Genomic DNA, 24,093 nt, shown 5'->3' with positions numbered 1-24,093 from the left:
GAGGAACTAACCTGTTAACCAATCAGTGAGGAGCAATTTCGATGCTTCGGAGCGAAGTATCAAAAACATGGCAAGCTTGAAGGAAATCGTGTCTATGTACCAAAATTTGAAAAGAGAATGGGACAAGAAACCTTCAAATCTGGACAAGTGTGGGGAGCTACTGGGTCGCTTAAAGGTAAAACTAGAGATAGTGAAGACAGACGTTTGCGATCGAGATGTGCAGGTTTCAAAATCAAATTGTTCATCTATTGCTGAGTCACGAAATGATGAACAACAACAACATCAGTCGTAACACTACGAGATCACTTCTATTCTTCCATTTTGTTGCGAGAAGTAACCACACTGAGCTGTTCATATTCATCTAACATTTGATCATTTGCCAAATGATGCCTGTCAGTATCAAAACAGTTGATTTAGTTTGACTGCAGCCTAGCAGGGCTGTAATATAGAGCGCTCACGGATATGCAGAAACACCCGTGTTGCCAGTCTAAAAGCACCAATAATGGCGAGTAACGTCACATGATTTTTCCGCATATTTCCGCATAATTGTAAGCGCCTTATGTACAATATCACAGCCCAGTCTTGTGCCATAAGCTTACCTTGAAAACCTTTGTACTTTTCACTCTTCACTCCACCGAATAATATGTCTGTCAATAATCTGAGTCCATGTTTGTTTATAGTATGCCTTGATAAATATCTAGGTGGTAGTTGCTTTGTTAGTGTTAATTATGTGTCACCAGCCCCTTTCATATTCAGTCTTTACACCTGTCTGGTTTATCAGTCCAGTCTTTAGGCTGGCCCTGTAAATTTTAAATTTTAAGAACAGCATCTAAGCAACAATGAACTGTCTTCACAGGCTGTAAGCATTTTTGGTAGCGTCTCTTCTCTATCATGTTTAATACATTCTGGAATCGGAAAGAATAACATACCAAATGACACCAAGTTTTCACCCCTTTATTAATTTATCATCAAAGTAGACAATTATTGGATGAAACGTCTTGTACAGACATGAATGACTTTGTAGGTTACGGTGAAATCAAGAAGTTTTCATTGCAAGAGACCAATGGTGAATTCAGCTTGCACTCTAGTTGCCATTGCAGAAGAAAAGATACCCCTTTATCACTTGGTTTTTCTAACAAGGGCAATTTGACAGTGGTGATGAAATCAAGTTATTGGTTATATGTTGCCTATTTTACAGGGTGTGAATTCTGTCTTTTTACCAGTATGCCACAGGCTGGTAATGTTTTCTATGGACAAGAGGTTTTAATATTACCTTATATTGTTTTAGATTGCTTTGACGGCCGTGTCATTTTTACCAACAGAAGATAGTGCTCCTTCAAAGCAAGAATTGCTAGTGGCAAGTAAGTGGACGTTTTGTGCAGCTTTGAACTTGTTGGATTTTTTGTCGTCCTGATGGCAACTGGTATTAACTTCTTATGCAATGTATAAAGTCATTGGAATTTCTCTTTTTTAGATATGTTTTATTGCTAAAATGTATCCCATTTCAGTGTCGTGCAGCATCTTTCATTTGTTTCTTCCAGGAGATATTCTTGAAATTGGAGCTCAGTGGGCCATTGCGAAGAAGGATATTCCTGCCTTTGAAAGATATATAGCACAGTTAAAATGCTACTACATGGACTACAAGTAAGAATAAATTGTGAATAGTGGTACACTATATGTAAATTTGATCAGGTACACCAGTTACAGTAGATATCTGATAGTGTTCTCTACACCATGTATGACCTATTTGGTTTTATTAGTTTTTTATGTGAAGAGCAGTGTGATAAGCCGACGTGTACATGTACAGTCTTGAGTACTGCTTTCAGATGTGCTAAGTGTTCTCTACATAAGAAGTAACATAATCACAACAAAAATGTAATGTGATACTCATGTGTACATTTAAGTGTTTCAGTTTACTCATCATTTTTTTTATATTATGATTTCAGAGACAATCTTCCAGAATCCACCTACAAGTACCAGCTGCTAGGGTTAAATCTCTTGTGTTTGTTAGCCCAAAACAGATTGGCTGAGTTTCATACAGTAAGTTATTCTCAACTCTTGATTGACGAAGCTTATACATACATGTGAACCTGGATTTGATTGTGCATGTGAAACTTCTGGACCGTTTCCAGTGACTGTTTTTCAGAGCTCTCAACAGTACTCTATTAATTGGTTTAGCTGATTTTTCTGCAAAGTGTATTTTATGATTCCTTGTGTCTTGGTTGTGATTGTTGGTAATGGGACACAGTAGGGTGGCAGTGGGGTAGTGGGAGTGTGAACACGGGATAGTGGGTATTTATCAGAACTCGTGATCACACCTTACCAGTGTATGCCTTGATGATCTAACAATAGCAAAATTCATTATATGCAAATTTGGGGGATCAAGGACGTCCAAACTATAACCTATTGAGCATTCAGGTATAAACGGGTGAGTTGTATTGATATCATGGCTAACACCAACCCTTTGCTCTGGCTATAGTCTTTGAAGTTTCATCATAGTTTAGGAGACCTTTCAATCAGAGCATAGACCTGATTCAACCACCTGATGTTTTGGCAATTGTTTTTAATTCTACTCATTGTAAACATGTGTTGTGTAAATCAATGACTTTTATCATGGCTTTACCAAAATGGTTTAGTGGTCAAGTCAAAAGCAGTCTCAAGAAAGTTACTGTACATGCATTTCACTGAGCATGTGGCTGTATGTAAATTAATAGACCTAATAGAATGGTGGCTATTCCAAGGAGCGGGTTAATGAAATAAAATGCATATAATTGGACATTGTTAAAATAGGTAAGCTGTCAGTTAACTGTATGCGCACGTGACTCTGAGTTCTGTGTCCAGTGCATGGCAATCGACTGTCACAACTATGCGAGAACGACGTTAGAACACATGTTACATTTGGTTTCAAAAGGTTTGCTGAAATGAGTTTCCTGTGTTGAACTGATATGTACCCTATTTGATAAGGCGGGGAAATGGGAGGAGTGTTTCGATTGTAGCGAAGTAGCATGTGCGTGAGACGTCGCAAACTCCACTGCTATTTTATGAGAGCTTGACAACTGATACTTACCAATCAGACCTATATTGCTGACATACCTTTGTATGCCAATTTGTGGAATTTATTTATGGGGCTGTGAACAGACAACACAATGCTAATGCTATCATTGGTCGACCTGCACGTACCCTGAACAATTAAGCATTCACTCCATTTAATTGAAATCAACAAGTGTAATTTGCAAATTTAGCCTGTCAACCTGAGAAGTACTACATCAAGTAGCCTGTTTAGCAAGCACATTTTTTATGGGTCTGTTGGTGAGAATCACCATAGCATTAAATAATAGTGCAACCTCTGGTATCAAAACAAAATGAAAGAGTAAAGTTGTCAGTGAGCGAGTTATTGGAATCAAACCCAGTAGGCCTACAGGTTGAGGTGCAATGAATAAATGCAGGCCTGTGAGTGTCATTCAGATTCATTCCGCGTGAGGACGAGCTGAAATAATTAATTTATTTCAGAATGTTGTGACAAGTCGTAATTCTGGGCAATCGACATGCACATACATATACTTGTAGTCCCGTATGTAACTACAAGAAACTTTGTAGCGGTAGGTCTATGTGGGCCTGTACATGTATGGGCATGTATGTCTTTCAATTTTCTCAACCCTCTTGACTCAATCAACCTCACGCTTTCCAGGTGTATTGCTGGGAACCCAAAATAGTGCAGTGTTGAGTATTTTCAAAAAATGTGTACTGTGGTAGGCTTCCCTCTTTTGGAAAAGTAGGGAGTATGGCACTGTCTGTGATCTGTAGCACTGCTTGACTCCGTGGTTTACTGCAGAACAGTTGATCTTCCTAATTGCGTGAATGCCAACAAACTTATTTTACAAAATTTTCCATGCTCTGTGAAGAAGTTATCTGTTGAATTGTGGAATGAGCTGTTAATTATGTTTGCTATATGTGATGAACACTTGGATATAATCCTGAAAAGATTGAAAAAAAAAGGTTGACAGACTGTACATGTATATTTATGTGTCCTTGCCATATTTGTATTGTGGAGATACAACCATACAATGTAAGGACCAAAATATATATTGTATTACGACATGTTGCTTTGATCTGTTGCCACATACGGCAGTGGTACAAATAAGGAAGATTTTCATGCTCACATTAACCAAACAAATAGAAATGGTAACGACTTAAATGCAAAAAAAATTTCAGGAAAATGTCTACAATCTTACAGCATATCAGAATATTGATCCACTTTTGGTAATCATTGGTATTTTGTGTTTTAGGAGCTGGAGTTGTTACCTGTGAAGGAATTGCAAAGTAACATTTATATCAAACACCCAGTATCAATGGAACAGTATTTAATGGAAGGGAGCTACAACAAAGTGAGTTGCCCGCTGCTTATTTTATGGTAACTGTTTGCATGACTCGGAAACCATCAGTCACAATCTGTAATATTTATAGTGTTAAAATGATCCTCAAATTTGTAAAAGTTATGAAGCGCTATAAATGTGACAAAATTTATTACTGATTTTGAATAACACATTCATATACGAGGCTGATGTTTGGTAATTATTTGGACTATTGTAAAACATCATCAAAAACTGGACAATCTCCTGTCTAAAAACTCCTTAAAATGTTATGTCACACATTCACCACTATCATTGACAATCAGCTCATGAGGCATTTGTATTGCTTAGTGCGGTACCCAGGTGTAGTGTGACAGCATGCATTAATTCAAGAGGGAGGTCACTCTGTTTAGCTTTCTTATGGTCTTACCCTTCCCACTGCTGTATCATAAATTACCTAAATTGAATGAAGTGAAATGTATCAACAAAAAAAGTTTTAATCTTAGATTAGGATAGCAGATAGAATTTTACTTCTCTTTTGTGTTTCAGGTTTTTCTGGCAAGAGGAAATGTGCCAGCAGAAGATTACAACTTCTTCATTGACATATTATTAAACACAATCAGGTATTACTCAATGATGGTTTTACCTGTCTGCCAGGTATAATCAGAGGGTATTTTCCCAGTCTGTCTGTTTCTTACCAAAAGTCTTGAACACTTAATATGCCCACTTTATGTACCTTGTGGTGAACTCAGGTCTTTCAAGATTATTCTTCATACACATTTGGAGAGTCCTTGTCATTAGATCCAGGGTCAATCCTGGGTCGGGTCACATCTAAGACCTTACAAAAAGAGGAAGTTGTAACTTCCTCCCTTAACGTTCAGCATTAAAGGGATAGTGCAACGACTGGTTGACTTGTATCAGTATATTGGCTTGGGTGGGGCGTCATACTTGCCTTCGGGAAGTGGTCTCAGTGAAGCAGCATTAGATAAAAGAGCGGTGGAAATGCGTCCTGCAACATGGAGGCACATTACATACACCCCTTCATCGTTCTATGACTGAAAAATTGTTAAGTATGATGTTAAACCACAGGCACTCACACACATCTGTGCTTAATGAGATTGTAATCCACTGGTGTGTTTGCCTTAGGTGGTATTTATATATATCTCATCAGCTATTGTGAACACACCATAGCCAAAACTGATGGGTATTAAATTGTAATGAGACCCAGAACAAATGGGTTTTCGTTATATGAACTAAGGTTTAGAGTTTTTAAATACATCTAGGTATTGTATATCATTAATATTTTTATAAAAAGGCCATCTGCATACAGGAATTGAGTGTACAGGCTTCTCATGTCATATTAACCTACTGAACAGGTGCATATGTTCCCAAACATTTTTGAAAGATGAATAAACCTATGAAATGCAGTGTCAAATGCAGGGTTATCCATTACACATAAATAAGTCAAAGTTAACAAATTTAGCTTTCCAACATATATCTAATTTTAATGCATTTTTCTTTGCAGAGATGAAATTGCAGGTTGTATAGAAAAGGCTTACGAGAAGATAGCTTTTAATGAAGCAGCAAGGATGCTGTTTTTTGAATCTCAAAAACCAATGAAAGAATATGCATTACAGGTAAGTGCAAATCATGGAAATTACAGCTTTATGATTTTGATTTATCACTTATATACTCAAAAGCATGCCTTATGAACAACAGAGCCTGAATAGGGTTTCAGCTTTGAACTCTATTATTGCTAAAGATTAAAAAGTTTTTAAAAGTTAGGCAACTCTTTTTGTTCACATTTACTGTAACATGGGCCTCTTAGGAAAGGTTTCATGAAAAATTAATTTAGAGGGGATGAACAATGAAGAAAGTTTGGAAGCTGAGCATCTGTGGACTTGAGAAGTTTCAGAAGGAAAGAGGTGTCATTTGTGCATCTGCAACATGGTGAGACAGGCGATCATTAAAATAATGTCTGCAAAGGTTGCGTAGCATTTTTTACAGTCCCACAATACAGTAGGACTGTTTTTACCTTTAACAACGTAAGACTTCAAAGTCAAAACACCCTTATTGAATTCTCATTTAGTTTTAGGTGATCAACAATAACAATGCTGAATGCGGCTGTGTAAGGCTCATTTCACAAAACAGTTTCAGGCTATTGCCTAAAATTGGGGAGCTTCTGTGGCTCAGTTTGTTAGCGTAATGACCCTGGTCGTACGTGATCTGTCAGCAACCTGCAGATGGCTGTGGGTTTTCCCTGGGGTGTGCCTGGTTTCCTCCCCCATAATGCTGGCCGCTGCCGTATAAGTGAAACATTCTTGAGTAAGGCGTAAAACACCAATCAGATAAATAAAATAAAAATGGCCTAAAATTCTTATCCAAACTAAAATTATTCATCAAATCAATAAAATTTTGATTTTGTGCTGTAAAGTGTAGTAGTTCAATTTGATCAAATTTTAAGCATCTAGCTTCAAATATTTTGGGTGGTTAGCGTGGAGCAAGAAGCCAATCAACAATAACAGTGCTGAATGCGGCTGTGTAGGGCTCATTTCACAAACAATTTCAGGCTATTGCCTAAAATTGGGGGGCCTCTGTGGCTCAGATGGTTAGCGTAGTGACCCAGGAGCCTGTCACCAATGTTGCCGCTGTGAAATCAAATCTGCTCATGCTGGCTTCCTCTCAGGCTGTATGCGTAAAGGTCTGACAGCAGCCTGCAGATGGTTGTGGGTTTCCCCTGGGCCATGCACTAAATAAGTAAATAAATAAATTAAATATTTTTTTTCTTTTGCTTTTGTAAAACCAAAAGACTGAACCTAAAATGCCATTATGAAACAGGCCTCTGAAGCTAAAAGGCCTTAGCAAAGGAAAAGCTGACCTGCTATCGGAGTGTTGTGATAAACTTCCATGTCATGTTGACTACATCGATTTATAGTAGCAGTATTATTGAAAATGACATTCCAACTTGAGTACATGTTTATATTTTATATGAAGTGTAGCATGAAATTCTTATCAAGTAAATAAATAGATATCAAAGAAACCAAATTAATTGTTACACCATTCCATGAATCTTCACTGCACAGCATTGATTGATTTTACTTTTTTACTGCAGAAGGGCTGGACTGTTGGACCAGACAATTTCTTTCACTTTCGCCAAGAGGAAAAGGAAGCAGATGATGTTATTCCCGCCAAATTACTTGCTGAACAAACGATAGAATATGCCAGAGAATTAGAAATGATAGTTTAGTTATGTAAGACTGATCACCTCATCCATAGTCCAAGATTATCTTTGGAAGCAAAAAAAAGTACATGTATTACTCATAGTGAGTGATGTATCATAAATTCTGACTTCAAGGATTTTGTTCGAAGGGAACAAAAATTGCAGTTCTGTGAATGTACATACATATAATATCAGTCTTTTCTGTGAATGAACTGATTGAGATGCTGCATTGAGAAGCTGTTTAAACCATGAAAGACTTTGGGTGTTCAGGTTACAGCCGATTTAGGGAATGTAGTGAATGGTTGAATGAAAGTGCTAATATGAATAAAAATAACTCAAAAGTCATTATTCTGCTTTCCATCGTAACCCTTTTGTTATAAATTATTGTCATCTCAATGTCTCTTATAATCATCAAGGTATTTAAAAGTTGTGAGAGGAACTTCCTTGTTGAAATTCACATTGAAGATTACCACTTTGCTCCAAAGACATTGTCACATTCTGTAAATAAAGGCTCAAAATCATAAACTATGTTGTACGTTTTCTGTTAAAGTGCATAACTGCAGATTTGTAATGAGTCTGTAGAAACCTCTGCTCTGGCTGTACATGGGGCCATGGTGAGTTGACTGGTCGACATCATGTGTTGCCATTTGCCCAATGTAGTGCTGGTCTTCCACTAATATGGTGTGGATATCTGTATGTCACACATAGGATAACTTGTCAGTAACCTACGAAAGGTCTGTGGTTTTACTCGGGCGCGCTGTTTTCCTCCTCCATAGGAATGATCGTGAAAGTGAATGTGGCATAACACAACAATCAAATAAATAAATTAACGTGCATAACATGAGTGAAAAACTATGGGCCACTTCCACAAAACTTTGTAAATCGATGTTTTCGTAACTTTTCTCACGAATGATGTCACTTTATGGCACTGTATCCCAGACAACATTTTTTTACGAAAAAAGTTGCGAGAAATGTGAGACTTACAAACTTTGGTGAAAGCGGCCCTAGGGATCTACATTGTATGAGCTAACGATTCGAGCCACTGTAGGAAATCAGTCATTTTAATTAAATCATTCCTTCTGTCAAGAATAAAACATAAATACATGTATATAAGACTTTCCAAAAGACTGACATTTGCAAATTTATGTCGTTTACAATTTTTGCACACTCCAGCAGTACATGTTCGTATGTGCATGTGCTTATATTCAAGTTGATGTGATGGCCAGTTATATCCTCATAAACTGCCATGAGAATGCAAATAAACTATGTTTGACTCAACTCTGAAACATACACAAGTAAGGTTTTATCTTCCACTCAGAAATTAAGCTGTGTTTTGCCAAAATAAATAAAATGTTGCAATAAAGAAGACAAATGTATTGAAGGCTAGACGCAAGCTCTTTGTACGTTTTGCCATTAAATATCCAGCTTAGCTAATTCATGATTTGAATTACCAGAAGACTACAAATTATGCTACATTCTTGTGATTTGCGGATAAATAACTGGAAGGGAGCAGGCCAAAGCAAACTACTTTGAGTTAATAGGACACCTGAGGTGGGAGTTCAAAGCTAGCCTTGAACAGGGAATTTGTAGATTTCGCCAATCTCGCCAAAATCATTTGATGTACATAAGGCGTCAATAAGCGGTAAAGCTCACTTGTGTGCCCATTTGCACAGGCTTTAGTCCGTTCAAGATTACTTGTCCTCACCAGTATCTTGTACCTGGGATTAACTGATTTACCCCAGGCACTCTAGTTTCTTCCATCCATGGAAATGATCACCATTGTATACAAGTAAAAAGTTATTGAATGTGGCATTAGAAATGAAAATCAAATCAACTTGTCAAACATTGAAACTCTTGTCTGCCAAATTATCTTTCTGTCTAAGAATCAGCTTTCTGCGTTGTGGCTGAATTGTCCTGGAATTTGGATCTTGGTACAATGTATAGCCTTCCTCATGACAACTGACATAGCGCAGTAACACAACTGCAAGCGCAAGTATATTAGAGATTATTACGGTCAAATTTCGAGTACGGTAGATAAAGCATGTATTAATATTTCATAATTTAACTTTGATTGTTCATTGTACTACATTACAAGCAATTTAAAGAGGTGATGGTTTTCAGATGTTCCAAATTCACATGAATGTGGAATACAATTCAAGTCATGCAAAATCATGCATCTAAACATGAATTTTCTTAAAAATGATATGATTGATATGTTAAGACCTGTTTGTCTGATATTATTATATTTACATGAATTTCATCTATGTTAAGTTGGACTTAAAAACTGACAGTAATTAATATACAAGAATATTATACATTATATGACACACCTCTGGAAACTATACCACTCCAGCTGAGTGTCATATCTTAAAATAACTTCATTTATTTTCATAACTTTCTTGAAAAGAAGAAACTAAAATATTTGAATTATAAGGTGGTCTTTAGGTGGGTTTGTAATGTGCCCTAACACTATCTAGGCCATTATTAAAATTTATTCATTGGGCCTGACCCGACTGCCTCCATGCGTTTCATCATTCGACCAGGTTGTGCAACCCAACACAGATTTTTTTAAAGTATGGCCTAAATATTTATTCTGACTGAACACAAAGGCAAAACATGAAAGCCTGCAACACTAGACCCTAAATTACAAATATGGTTCAGAAAATCCAATACATGTATTCTGATAAAGTTTAATTCAACTGGAGAAATTAAATTTTCAAAAAGTGAACCCAGGTGAGTCCTATGAGTCGTACCACGTGTACGTGTTTGGGTATTCCTTTGAAAGTATTCTAAAATCTTTGAAACTATCTTTTTTTGTACATGTACATATACAGCTGTTCTCTCAACTGCTTAATTTAATAAGACAAAGCAAAAGACAAGCCCACATCATCATGACTAAAAGCTAGGGTACATGTGACGTCGACATACATTTTCACCATATATGGCAAAAATGACGCCCATATATAGGTCAAATCACGTGAATCTGTTTCAATGACCCCTTTGGACAATTAAGTACTGTCATGTTAAGTTAACTTCGAAAGCAGTGACGTCCGATAGGCAGGCTCTTACATTTTTAAGCATTGTCCAATTAAATAACGAGCTAGTTTTTGTGTTAGGTAGCGAATTCGTTCCGATGGTTCACTTATTTCTATATGCATAACCCCGACGTGTACCGTGCACACACTCTCGTTTAGCCATACAAAGAATATATAAAACTACACAGCCTTTTATGAGGTGATAAAAGTTTGGTAAACTAATTTCGAAACACAAATTTCCTTATGACCCCTTAAGGCACGTCACACTCGTCAGCCAATGACAGGACCGGATTATGAACTTTGACACGGAGATGACATTAACTTCTCGCTACGTCATCGCCTCCTGATTCAGTGAGGAGACGAAGTGCACAGAGATTGAAAGCTCTGCAGTGTGCTTGTTTACCCGCTTCGTCCAGGACTAGCTTGAGACAGCTTTATAGCCTTACCATGCCCGACAAGAACCACAATATGGGGAAAACATTTAAACAGAGAAAAAGCTTTGGTAGGTGTACGAATCACAACACGCACTTCTTGATTAGTTCATCACTCCAGCAGGGAACTGTTATTCCTTTGGCTGTTGTTGTTGTTCTCCATATCACTAGGTCAGCCTAACCTGGAGTTTAAGTGGCTTATTTACGACTTAGGCAATTTTTATGTTAGAAAAAAAAAAAAAATAACGAGTTATACTGTGACGCACTTACCTTGTCAATACCAGCTGTTAAAAAATCAAGCTGTTGATGGTTCAGATGTGATAGTGAGCTAATAGGTTTTTCCAGCTATATCATGGTACCGGTACATGTAAAGTTAGCCCTGTGGGGCTGTGATTACGTTAGCCAAGGATCTCAGCTCTCGGTTCTCGGCTCTCGGCTCTGATCATATCTTAACTTTTAATATGGGGTCAGGTGTAGATCACAGCCGAGGAGTCTTCCAGATTAAATTAATGGTATTTAAGAACAGTGTTGCGCGGGACAAAAGTATGTGAAAAATGAACCAATACATGCCTTTACTGGGCAAAACTCCAATAAATTATGTTCACCAAGACATTCTCTGCCAATTTTTTCTACATTCTGTAGCCTTGTGATGACTTTGTAATGCTCACATGCCTTATGAACATCATGGCCTAAGAAATCGGGTTGTTGCCCCCCTGCGCTTGCGTTGTTGACCTTTGACGATGTCACTATGTTTGGATCAGCTGGCTGTCAGTTTTTACAAACAGAAAGTCATGTTATTTTATCTTTCAGAATTGCCATACTTTATGTGTGTTCAGAACATATGTAATGCGCATGCATCAGAATTCAACAAAGGCATAGCTCTTTGTAAGCATTATCCTGGAATCGGGTTCACATAGTTCTTGGGCTAATTGTGAGTGAGTGAGTGAGTGCTTGGGGTTTAACGTCGTACTCAACAATATTTCAGTCATATGACGACGAGGGCTAATTGTGGCCAGCAGTCTCTGCGTATTAATATATATATAAGCCACCCTTAGATCAAGGTCTCTGGCTATGATTACGTCAGACCCGAAAGACTCCAAATCGTAACAATTCCAGATAGGTGTCCCAGTGTGTCATCCATCATAAATCGTGACAAGTACGAAACTGGTGGAAACTGAATAAACTCAAACTCCCAACTGCCGTCTTGGAATGCATACTCCTCACAGTGAAGGGAATCACTGCTTCCCCGCTTTATCACTTTATCCAGCTTCCAAAAGTTTCATGCTTGTGAGGATATACTAGGGATGATACATTGGGACAACTAACAGGAATCGATAGCTGAGACGACTATGAGTATGGACAGACACATTCTTTGACAGTAGTGTATTGAAGCCAGCAAGGGAGGTACAGATGTTCAAGTTGTCTTGTGGTGACGGCATGGCAGGAAACAGACCCTAAGGAATTGTTGAGTATAAAAGTCAAAAACATGTACATGGACTGAATAACAGAGGATAAACACAATATAGATGCAGTTGTAATGCTGTACATCTATTAGATGTCTGGATATTCTGTTTAATAGTCATAATATGTAAATGAAACTTGTCAGCTCTGTTTTGGTTATTACAGGTACATGTTTATACTTTGCTGATGTCAGTTGTGTGTACAGTGTTAAGGGTTTTCATCATCACAAACACCTGTAACAATATACATTTACATGGGCTGATGCAGCTGATGGTATGCACATGTGTATATACCTTTGGGTTGTTCAGTGCATAGTTGTCAGTACAAAAAAGGAACACATGAATAATGTTAATAGTGAGGAATGTAAATAACTCAGTTACTTCACCCAGATTGCCGACTTTACAGAAGATATACCGGGGTATTCATTATCTTTATAGTAGGGGTACCCTGGTAAAATAGCCAGCTACCTTTGCAGAGAATTAAATGAAGGCTGCAGGTAGCTAGTAACAATCCTCTAATAAACTCCTGTCCATGTAATTGTCTTTTAATAAACTGAAGTGGTACATCATCAGGTAATTACTGCTTATCTGGAAAATCTGAGACTGATTTAATGCTTGAAATTGTCATGCGCTATACTTTAAATGTGCATGTACTGTACCCATCTTTTTTCATCTGATGATTAGGTTTGTCAGGTACCTGCCAAAGATTGATGGTTCATTCCAGGCACTTTGGTTTCTTCTGCCCATAAACCCGACTGCCAAAATAAGAGTGGAAAATTTGGTAGCAAATCTTATAACACCAGTTATATAAGCAGTGGTAAATGATGAATATATGATGCGCTTCATGAACAGAACTGTTTCTAGTGTAAATTTACATGCACATAATCAACTGTAATATACCAATGGTACATGTTTTATGATTAAGAAACCTCTTCATACGTGTTCATGTAATAAAGATACATGTAAGTCATCTCCATTTTGAATCCCATCATTCATGTAGCATGCTTATGAATGTGTAATCATTTGAGCTGTTCAGCAAGAACATAACCATGTTGTTCATGTATGAGATACACCTGTTAAATTGGACCTGTACATAAATTAATTGACCTGTATCAGCGCAACTTTGTGGGTTTGTCTTATTTTGTTTAAATGAATAAGAATGATACATGTTCTGCTCTGTTTTTCAGCCACACGGAAGGAAGAGGTGGCAGGCATTCGAACCAAATTTCCCACAAAAGTTCCAGTAAGTAACATCGGATGTACATGTATGAGTTAAGCCATGAATGTATCGGTGAAAATTTCTTGATCATGGCTTTCTAAGAAATGATCAAATAAATATAAATACATATTTGTTGATATGAACACATCTTGTTTCAAGTTCTTAAATACATGTATGTTCACGTATATAAAAAATCTCCTACAAATATGTATACGTTCCCTTGAGGCTGCAAGATTCACCATTTCTCAGAATCTTCTAGTTCTACAAGTATTTACAGGTACATGTAGCTGCATGAAAGACAATCATTTAGCCTGCTTATTCACATCATGATAAATTTACCATAAACCCCACAGCTAACTTGTACATTGTACCATCAGATATACATTGCTTCTTCTTTGTACATGCACATGTATCTGGCTGACCTTGGTTAGTTCATGTTAACTGATGTATGTTTTGATGACCAGTGGTAAAGCATGTAGGTCATTGTCAAGACATGTTAGTAGCAATTGGCTCGTATATCAGCCTACTTTTCACTGTCAGTGTGACAGAAAAGTATTTATCATTTGATATCATGTGAATATATTTACGCAGTTAGTTTCTATTAGGGGCATACTGGAATCAGTATTGGTTTAAATGAAGGCACATTTGTTCTTATGATTCAGTGTTTGTATTTACATGTATGTGTGTAATTCAACAATACATACATAATTACAAAATGGCAACATAGCTCCTCGCCTTTCTTGACCTTAATCATTTGGAATTTAAATAATATACTGCCATTACAGTGCTCAGAATATATGTGTGCTTTTGCTGTTGTACCTGGGCAGCAAAGAGTGAAGTACAGGTAGTGTCTTTTTATGAGAGACTAATATCCAGAGGCTCGGTTGCAATATGATGATCTAGCCCAGAAGTTTGACCTCAGCAGTTGGTGGTCACTTAGTCATTTTGAGTGCAGTAGATGTGCGTGTATCATAGTTTTATATAAAGCTGTTGCATAAGAATTGAGTAAGAAGATAAAGGTGTGTGTGACATAGCTGCATACTAGTTCAGTCACCTGCTTGAATCCGGTCCCTGCTGGGCCATCAGTGGCACTGGTTTCTACTGGACTACACTCAGTTGAATTAAACCGTTCAGCCATTAATAATCCTGACCTCTATCATTGCAGTGAAAAATTTCTATTCACATCAGAAAATCTATTCGACTGTGATTGACCTTATGATGTCACAGCGGTACATTCGCTGCAGGCATCTGAGTCTTCGCTATGTGTATAACAGGAGAACAGGAGACAGTTGCTATATTTTTACAGCTAGCCAGCCTTTGCTCTACAACAGCCACGAGGCTACAGGGCAGCCTGCCAGCTCAGTTCACATCTAACCCACACGCTGCTGTGCATGCCGTACCTTGAAGCCCATAAAACCAAGAACCTAGACAAAATTTAAACTGGCATTTCTGTGTTACCAGTCGCAGTTTTAGAAACAGACTGTTGTTGTCATTGTAACTCACAATCTGCTGGTAGCCTATCTTTCAAAATATACGTTGCAAAACTGTTTTACTTATGTGATTTCCAGGGTGCTAATTAAGAGGTGTACACGTCATCCGGCCAGGGCACCCTGGTGAACAAGATGGACAGATGGTCCAGCTTTGATGTTTTTTTTTTTAAATGTAACTAGTTGATGTAAGATTTTTATAAATGCAGTTTACAGACTAACATAGCATACATGTACTTGTAAATATTGTGTCCAGGAACATTAAGTGTAAAAATAAAAGTTGTTGGGGATCACCTTCAAATAATTATTTCATACACTGGAAAATAATGAGTGGAGCCATGCTTTAAGCTGAACTAAGATGTCAGGGATTACTGATGTACATGTAGTTTCAGCACTCCTGAAATTCGTCGCAGCGATAGACAGGGCTTTGCTTTAAACATGTTAAATGAGAATCCAGAAATGACTTCTTTAACCTAAAACTTAACGAATCTTCTTGGACTAAAAAAAGACTCAAATACACATTGTTTCAGATCATAATAGTAACAAACATGAAATCAACAAAATCTGTTCACTTCTATATGCTTTAAAACCTTGTCCTTCATTTAACAACTGCAGTTTTAATAGATTTAGACTACATTCGTGAGGATTCCCCAGTAAAGCAAATAGATTTACACCTCCACATATGCAATGTACATATAAAATATTAGCATAAAAATCATTGGCATGCATTTCCGAACAAAATCAATTCTATAACTTAACGCAGCTACAAAGCTACAGCTTTAAGGTCACATATCCCTGTGCTGAGCTCATATTAACAGATGCACATCTCCCTGGCTGAGCCTATAGAATATGTACCTATGCGCTGTAGGTCAGTGATTCTGGAGAGTTTATCTGATAGATGAGATCTGTCTTGTTATTTAGCCACGTAGATGTGTCATGCAGACAGATATTAAAATCTGCTAGGACTTCGGTCAAGCTGTCATCCAAGTGCTGGATGAGTTGTTGGCATTATTTCAACATGTTGCAAAGGTCATGAGATTCACATTTGACTTACTTTAAAATGGCCTTTATTTAACAGAGTGGTGAGAAACGCTGAGAAAAAAACTATGAACTCCATACATGTACACATATGTTGCAATTTCTGGACTATAGTTTTATATGTGTCTACATGTACCTTAATTCTTCAACTTTTTCAACCACCTCAGCAAACACTATTTTTGAATCATTCTGAGAAAACTATGGTGTAGCCAAATAGTTTAGGCAGCTTAATACAGCTTGCATCTCTAGGGATACAAACAAATCATTTTAGCATAATTTTCATTGTAATTGGGTGCATAAATTTCACTGAAAAAGTACTTTAGAGGTTGAAAAGGTTGAAGATTTACAGTATGTGGTTTCTTCCCTTTAGCATTCTCTTTTCAAGTAATATACTATATAATTGTTCATATCATCGTGAGACTCTGAGAATATCAGTATATATGAGCAGAAGTGTATTTTACAAAATGCAGCATGTATGAAGTCACATGTAGTTTTTTAAATCTTTTTTGATTCTAGATTTTATTAACAATGAAATTCAGGATATTTCATAAGCACAGTCATTTTGTGAACACATCAGGAGAAATGGCCACAGTTTTCATAAAGATTGATACACTTAGAAGAATAATGGTTTGGACATAGCAGATATCACCAATGTAAAAACAACAAGTTAGGTAAATTATATGTAGGGCTGAAGCTAGATCAGACAGTTAAAGTGCTTGTTAGCTGCAACTGTACGGTCCTTGATAGGTGAGATTGCTTGATCAAATCTAGGACGCTGCTTCAGCTGGATCTATTAAGTCAGGAGGTTTTTCTTGCTAATTAATGAAGAGGTTGTGTTCTCAATTTTTTCTGTCATATCTAACAGTGTGTTTCATTTTAGAGGTCATCTAAAAAATCTGATTGTTTTGTTTACAGGTGATTGTGGAGCGCTATCACAAAGAAAAGCAGTTGCCCATTTTGGACAAAACCAAGTTTTTGGTACCTCAAGAACTTTCCATGTCACAGTTTGTCACAATTATCAGGTATGTCAATTTTTTAATGACTGTAACAGGAAAAACATTTGTTTTGATCTGAAAAAAAGGGATTGAATGTCAATTGTTACCTCTTTATTCTTTACAATTCCACTTACTTTTAATGCAGTTTACAAATACTTTGCAGAAACTTTTGAAAAAACCCTTGTTATTAAACTGTTCATACTTGATCGTAAGGCTGAGACCAGCCTAAGATGTGGAAAGGAAAGGGGAGTCTTCTGCTTTTTCATGATGCAAGTTACCTTATCTATTAAACTTTAGACTGATGAGAGATTGAATTTTGAAACTTAATACCTCTTGTTCTTGGCAAAGGCCTAGTAGGTCCATTTACCTAGCAGGTCATGTTATATATATACATGATCTGTACATATGTCAAGATCCACAGTAGGTCACTAGATCAGGTCAGAACCCAATCCTGTCAGTCTGCACAGATAACACTGTGATCATATGGTGTCTTCTGTGCAGTCATATCTCAGATGATACAGCAGTTTTGAGTCAGAGTTTCTTGCATGTGATGTAAATATGTGAAGTATAATTGGCATTTCCAAGTCATGAAATAAGCAAAAAAATATTCCACACGCACATGCTAAATAGAAACACAGATTTCCCCAATTTCAGCCTAAAATCTGAGAAAACTGTTCAAACCTAGATAGATACATACTTACGGTGCTGTGCACAGTACATGTACTTAATTCATGCACTTGTCCAAAATTATAGCTGACCTGCACGTATGTGCTGTTAGTCATGTACATGTAACAAAATGTTAGAACACATTCCTTGTAGTAACTATATAAAGAAAGACATTACATGTATGAAGGAAATTTAACTCCAGACCTGGTGGATGTGATCAGAAAATGTAAATGCATTTGCTTGTCTGGCCTGTTCAAAACTGTATATGTAATGTCACATTCTTATGAATGAATGGATGAGCGCCACATCGGCAATATTTCAGCCATATCGTTGTGAACATGCTTGTATGAATGCAGGACTTGAAAACATACAGATTAATTTAATTTATATTAATGATGTTATGTACATTATACATGTACATGTTGTAGACTTTCTCACCTATAAATTTAGTGTTGACTTCAATGAAATGTGAAATGGTATCACTGGTTGGTTTTGTCTGGTCAGCCCTCTACAGTGAACTAGGTTTGTGTGGACTAAGAACTCTGGATATTGTATTCAGCTCCTTGTGGAAATTACTATATAGTATAATGTTACATTTGCTGTAATAATTAAACTCTTGTTTGATACGCATTATGGAAATTTTGGCACAAGAAAAAATCATATCACTGTTTGTTATAAGTTTGGGTTCCATGGCCATTTTTCGTTAATGGGTCAGCTACACTAGGTTTTTACATGAATGTACATTTACATGTGTATGGTATCCATTCAACAAAGCGTGCTTAATGTTGCGATAGGCACAACTGTTATGGCAGTGTATCTCTTGAGCATATGTTACTAATACAGTTATGTTGCACAACGCATATTCATGCAGGCATTGCAGAACAGGCCTCAGACTATTGCATCAGAGTAATGTTGGGTTGTCCTTGACTCAACATCCTTCACTGCACACAAGGTAGATTTATACCTTAGGGCAGTAGTAGTTGTTTACTGTAGCTTTCCTGGTAGGGGTCAACCCTAGGGTTCAGTGGATCATCTGGTCATCTGGGTCACAACTGAGAGCTAGGCCTTAAAAAGGGGATTTGTCTGCTACATGACCTTTTAATAATCAGCTGACCATGTAAAATGACCACAGATTATTGGTATATTGTATGTGCAGCTTTATTAGGTGGCAGCTTTCCAGCGTACACGGTTTGTGGCGATATGTACCGTGTAGCCAGCTTATTATTAAAAGGTTTACATTCAGGATTGTTTTGGCTGCTTAACCTCTGGATGATGTAGAACCATCATTAGGTACAATGCCGATGTGTCAAACCTTAGCTTTTGTAAGATATTACTCCTTGTATAGACATGATAGATTGTGACAGTCATTACTGGCTGTAGAATTATAATGGCACTTTGTTCATACATACAGAAAGATAGTGAAAGGACTGTGGAGGTCAGACTTTTGCACATCACTGCACTGACAAGGTCACATGTTAGTGAGGATTTAGGTCATTGTTTGTTTATCATTGGTTAGTACAAGAGGGGGCCCTGGAGTGTGTATCTTGAAAGGGGGTTAAGGGTCATGAGAATCCCAAAGGCCATGGAAATACCAGGTGACCTTTCAGACATGTCAGAAAACATCAGGTCTTGATATAGAATGAAGAGCATGTTTTGAACTGAATACTTGTTTAACATAGTACATTTTTAAGGTTAACTTTTTTCATATATTTAAATACATGCAGGATCCTTCAAGTACCTGTGAGAGATTTCTTGTGAAATAAAGGCGGCTACATAAGACACACGTATACAAAAGAATATTCTTGATAATCATATAGTAACTTGTATAGTAAATTATGTACCCAAGGGTAAGGATTTAGAGATCCTTTTTACTAAACATCCATTATGGCTGAAACACTACCGAGATGGAATTAAACCATAACCCTTTGTGATGTCCCATACTAAGCTACCAAGACACTGCATCTTGCTTACATGAGCCTAGTCATTACTCCTGGAGGGGTGGATCCCAAAGGGGACCATTAAATTAAACCAACATGTAGTTTTAATAACCTCTTGCCAACCAGATGAATGTATCATGTTCTCAAGTTGCCATGGTGATTTTGGCGGGCATTGTTGTGTCAGCAGTATGGGTGCTGCTGTAAAACTCTAGATTGGAATATACCAACAACCAGACATAATAAAAGGAAAAAAAAAAATATATATATATATATATATATATATATATATATATTAGTCTCTTAATTTGCAAACAATGTTGATTTTGATGTACCTGTACATGTATGCATTTTCATGTGTGTATTTAACCCTGGGGGGCCTCAGTGGCTCAATTGGTTAGTGCGCTAGCGCAGCGTAATGACCCAGGAGCCTCTCACCAATGCTGTGAGTTCAATTCCAGCATACGCTGGCTTCCTCTCAGGCCATAAGTGGGAAGGTCTACCGGCAACCTGCAGATGGTCGTGGGTTTCCCCTGGGCTCTGCCCGGTTTCCTCCCACCATACTGCTGGCCGTCGTATCAGTTAAATGTTCTTGAGTATGGCGTAAAACACCAATCAGATAAATAAAAAAATAAATTTAATCCTGTTGTTGTTTCTTAGGAATCGGATGTCCCTGAATGCAAACCAAGCCTTTTATTTACTGGTGGCGAACAAGAGCATAGCAAGCATGTCCACCACACTGGCCGAGATATACAGAGACGAAAAGGATGAGGATGGATTTCTCTACATGACATATGCTTCACAGGAAATGTTTGGTTGCTGATGAGAACTGGTTGCTTTTCTGTCTGTCCATTTGTATATAGAACTTTATATTGAAAACAAAGAGTAAAAGGTCCAGCAAAAGCCTTCAGTTGGCTACAATCTCCGACCAAACTTTGGGTTCATTATGCTTATACTGCAAAAGTTGCCAGTGCTATCCTGTGATTACTTGTGTGACTCCGACCATACCTTCCTTTGGTTGTTAAAGGTTTAGAGATAACCAAATGCTGCTTCATGTACCTTGTGCATTTTTTTTTTCCCTCCAGTAGAAAGCATTCTTGGATGCATTTACGTATTGTGTGCAAAATTTTGACGAAAACTTATGGGTTAGAGCTGTCAAAAGATATGAAAGTATTTTTTGGTTATCTGGACACATTGAAATATGAATGCGCAATCTTGGATGCACAAGAGTACAACAATATGCATTACCTTACAATTCAAACTCTGATATGGCTGTCCCATTTTACTGAGAAAACACTAGTTCATGCTTCAGTTGTTCTTTCAGAAGTCCTTGCTCTCTGGCCACTGTCACAGAACCTACTAGTCAATATTTGCTTTACATGATGTCTATCCCCCTCCCCCCTAAAACAGTTTTATTTGTTTGTTTGTTCAGGTAATATTGATGCTCTTGAAATATGGCGCTTATTTACCTTTTGTGTAATTGTCATATATTATGGTAAGGAGCTGGAGGATTCTTGATCATGTTTTTTGTAATCTGGCTAATTTACATTAATATTTATGAGCAAGAATTATGTTACATATTTACGTGCAGAGGTCAAAGTTGTCAATTTAGGCAAAAAACAAAACATCAGGAGAAATTTTCTTATGGTGATCGTCATTCGTAACCAAATATAGGAAAAATGAAGGTTTGCTCAAATGATAATGCGTTTACAAGGGACCAGAAGTGATCCACATTTCTGACCGATTTGGCACAAGACCGTCATTCCCATTTAAATAATGTCAAACTTTTGTGGGATTACCCATAATACAAACTTTTATGTCCATAGAATCTACATGCACAATTCCTTAAGAAAATTTTGATCTCTGACATTATATTATCATCCATATTTAATATGTTGGGCAAAATACATTAAAACATGTCAATCTGTAATGCTTATTAAATATGGACGTCGTAAATTCGGGTAAATCAATAGCATCCCTGTTTATCAATATGTAAACAATTTGCTGAGGAAAATGCTTTGAAAAGACTGGATTTATGTTACAGATTCCTTTCAAAGGCTTTCATCTATCTCTTTGAAAACATGACATTGGGTTAAACTGTAGTGTTTTTCTTTTCATAAATTGGGTGTTTTCTGTGGTAGTTTTGTGAACTTTGTTCCTTGAGATTTACAATAAAGCAAAGACATTAAATGGGCTATCCATATAGGCCTGATGGCACACTGATGAATCCAGTAAAGATGTTCTTATATGTTTACTTTTGGACATGATAAATGCTAGAGGACAATTTAATGGCATCTTACATGTAATTCAAACCAAATTGGTTGTAAAAATCACTCCAGAGATGGAGCATTGCCTCAGAAGGTGATAAACTGCTTGATAAAATGCTGCCCTATGAAGGCTTAAACCTGCAAAGGACTTTACAGACTGTGATATTAATGTTCATTTACATGATTTGGTGCACCACAATTGTTAAAAACACCTTATTCATTTAATATTAAATTTTCTGCAATTTACGTGTGTAACAACCTACATTTGAGACAACCTGTGTCAACCCCCCCCCCCAACTTTATGTAGGCTTGAATGATGCCTAGACCTTGACAGACCAACTTATTAACCATTAAAGTATTTTTGATAAACTGTTGATAATTAACAGAGTAAACGCAATGGACTGTGGGTGTGTAAGGTTAGTATATTTTTACAACTTATATTTTTACCACATATGCTTTGCCCTAAATTTTCATCTTCACCTCTACACAGTGTTATGTGTGAATGGATTATACACTTAGTTCAGTAAACGTCAAATTGAAAAATTACTAGCACTGGGTAAAGTATGCTTTTTCAGTATTTTCACTTCTTTATTTTGAGAAAGAACAAGTATCTAGCTTGCAGGCCAGGGTATATTTCTTTTTTCACATTTTTTTCATGAAAATGTTTATTCTCATCTCAAAAATTATCATATGTTAACTTTTTTTTTTGTGTCAGTCGTTGTTTGTGTCGGGCATTAAATTGGTTAGGGAATCAAGTTTGTATTCAGTGAAGAGAGGCATTCACATACCTTAATTGCTCTTAGTATTAATGTTAAATTGTTTTTGTCATGGAAAATGTTTCATAATTCAAAATGAAGCACAGGCTGTCTTTTCCCCATGTATTGACTTAGTTCTCCAACACATTTTCATACAGCTTGTTTATGGAATGGGTATAGAGATGCATTAATGTACACGGTTGTAAAACAGAAATATGGGACCTTGTTGCAGGATTCATCTAACATCATGTTTCCAGCTGAAATGTTCAGTGAAATTGATGATTTTTTCTCGAAATATTATGTGTGCATTCTCAAAGAAAAAGGCTTGATGGTTTAAAAGGTTTTTCTTTAATATAAGTGTTCTGACCTTTAATTTGTGCCTTAAAATATTATATTGTATATATTTACTAAATTTTACAAAGCCATTTTAGACAGCAATGGCAAGTTTCAGTTTGAAAATGGGTAACTTACATTGTTTGGGAAGTTATAATTTAGTTGTGAACTTAGATTCTACGTGGATGTCATATGTATATTGTAAATATTACGGTTGAAATAAACCAAATTTTGAAACTGTTTGTGTTATTTCGTGCCACTCATATACATGTATGGATAAGAATTAACTTCAAAGTCTCCTGTTTTATGAAGGAAGGCCTGCCAGCAACCCGCGGATGGTTTGTGAGTTTCTCCAGGGCTCTGCCAGGTTTTCTTCCACCATATTGTTGGCGGCCATCGCAGAAATGAAATATTCTTGAATATGACGTAATACACCAATCAAATAAATGAATCAACTGTTGCACCTCTTTACTAGCTTTTGAGCAACTGCAGTTTAAAATATAAAAGTGTGTTTTATATCTCTATGGACTAGCAGGCTGCATGTAATTGCTTGTTACCTATCCTGTGTGACTTAGTGACCTGCAGAACCAACGTACTTAACATGGGTAATGATCATCAAGCCATGGAAAAAAGAGAAAGTATGTATTACCCTCCTGTCTCCTGTTGAAAAAAAATCTTTGCATACTTCTACAAGTAACACTGGGTATGACCAAATAAAATGACCTTTGATCTCCTTTTGGCGGCAAGACTCTGGCTTTAAATCAGATGGTTTATCTGAGGTACCTGTGAGTAGTAGAATGGTGGTTTTATCTCGGTGGAATACAGCAGTAGGGCTTACTTTTGTCCTGTATGTCAATAAACACTCATCAGTGCCGCTGCATGAATATATTCCCAGTAAGTTGAT

At 37.0% G+C, this 24,093-nt stretch overlaps 2 protein-coding genes across 2 annotated transcripts; both read left to right on the top strand.

Annotated features, from left to right (window-relative positions):
• Positions 1 to 25: 25 nt before the first annotated feature.
• On the top strand, positions 26 to 8,094 carry LOC135466280 (26S proteasome non-ATPase regulatory subunit 8-like). Its single transcript, XM_064743693.1, has 8 exons — positions 26 to 175; positions 1,289 to 1,361; positions 1,542 to 1,644; positions 1,947 to 2,040; positions 4,287 to 4,385; positions 4,899 to 4,972; positions 5,875 to 5,986; positions 7,462 to 8,094. Exons 1-8 carry the CDS (start codon positions 68 to 70, stop codon positions 7,594 to 7,596), a joined length of 798 nt encoding a protein of 265 aa, XP_064599763.1. The 5' UTR covers positions 26 to 67; the 3' UTR covers positions 7,597 to 8,094.
• A 2,867-nt stretch (positions 8,095 to 10,961) lies between these two features.
• Positions 10,962 to 23,445, top strand: LOC135466768 (microtubule-associated proteins 1A/1B light chain 3C-like). The gene is made up of 4 exons (XM_064744435.1): positions 10,962 to 11,106; positions 13,683 to 13,738; positions 17,155 to 17,261; positions 20,495 to 23,445. The coding sequence occupies exons 1-4, from the start codon at positions 11,052 to 11,054 to the stop codon at positions 20,655 to 20,657; spliced, it is 381 nt and encodes a 126-aa protein (XP_064600505.1). The 5' UTR covers positions 10,962 to 11,051; the 3' UTR covers positions 20,658 to 23,445.
• The last annotated feature ends 648 nt before the right edge of the window (positions 23,446 to 24,093 follow it).

The sequence above is a fragment of the Liolophura sinensis genome, chromosome 6 (assembly GCF_032854445.1).
Source record: "Liolophura sinensis isolate JHLJ2023 chromosome 6, CUHK_Ljap_v2, whole genome shotgun sequence".
NCBI lineage: Eukaryota > Metazoa > Mollusca > Polyplacophora > Chitonida > Chitonidae > Liolophura > Liolophura sinensis.
Note: the sequence above shows the minus strand (reverse complement) of the source record. Positions and strands in the feature narration are given on the sequence as shown.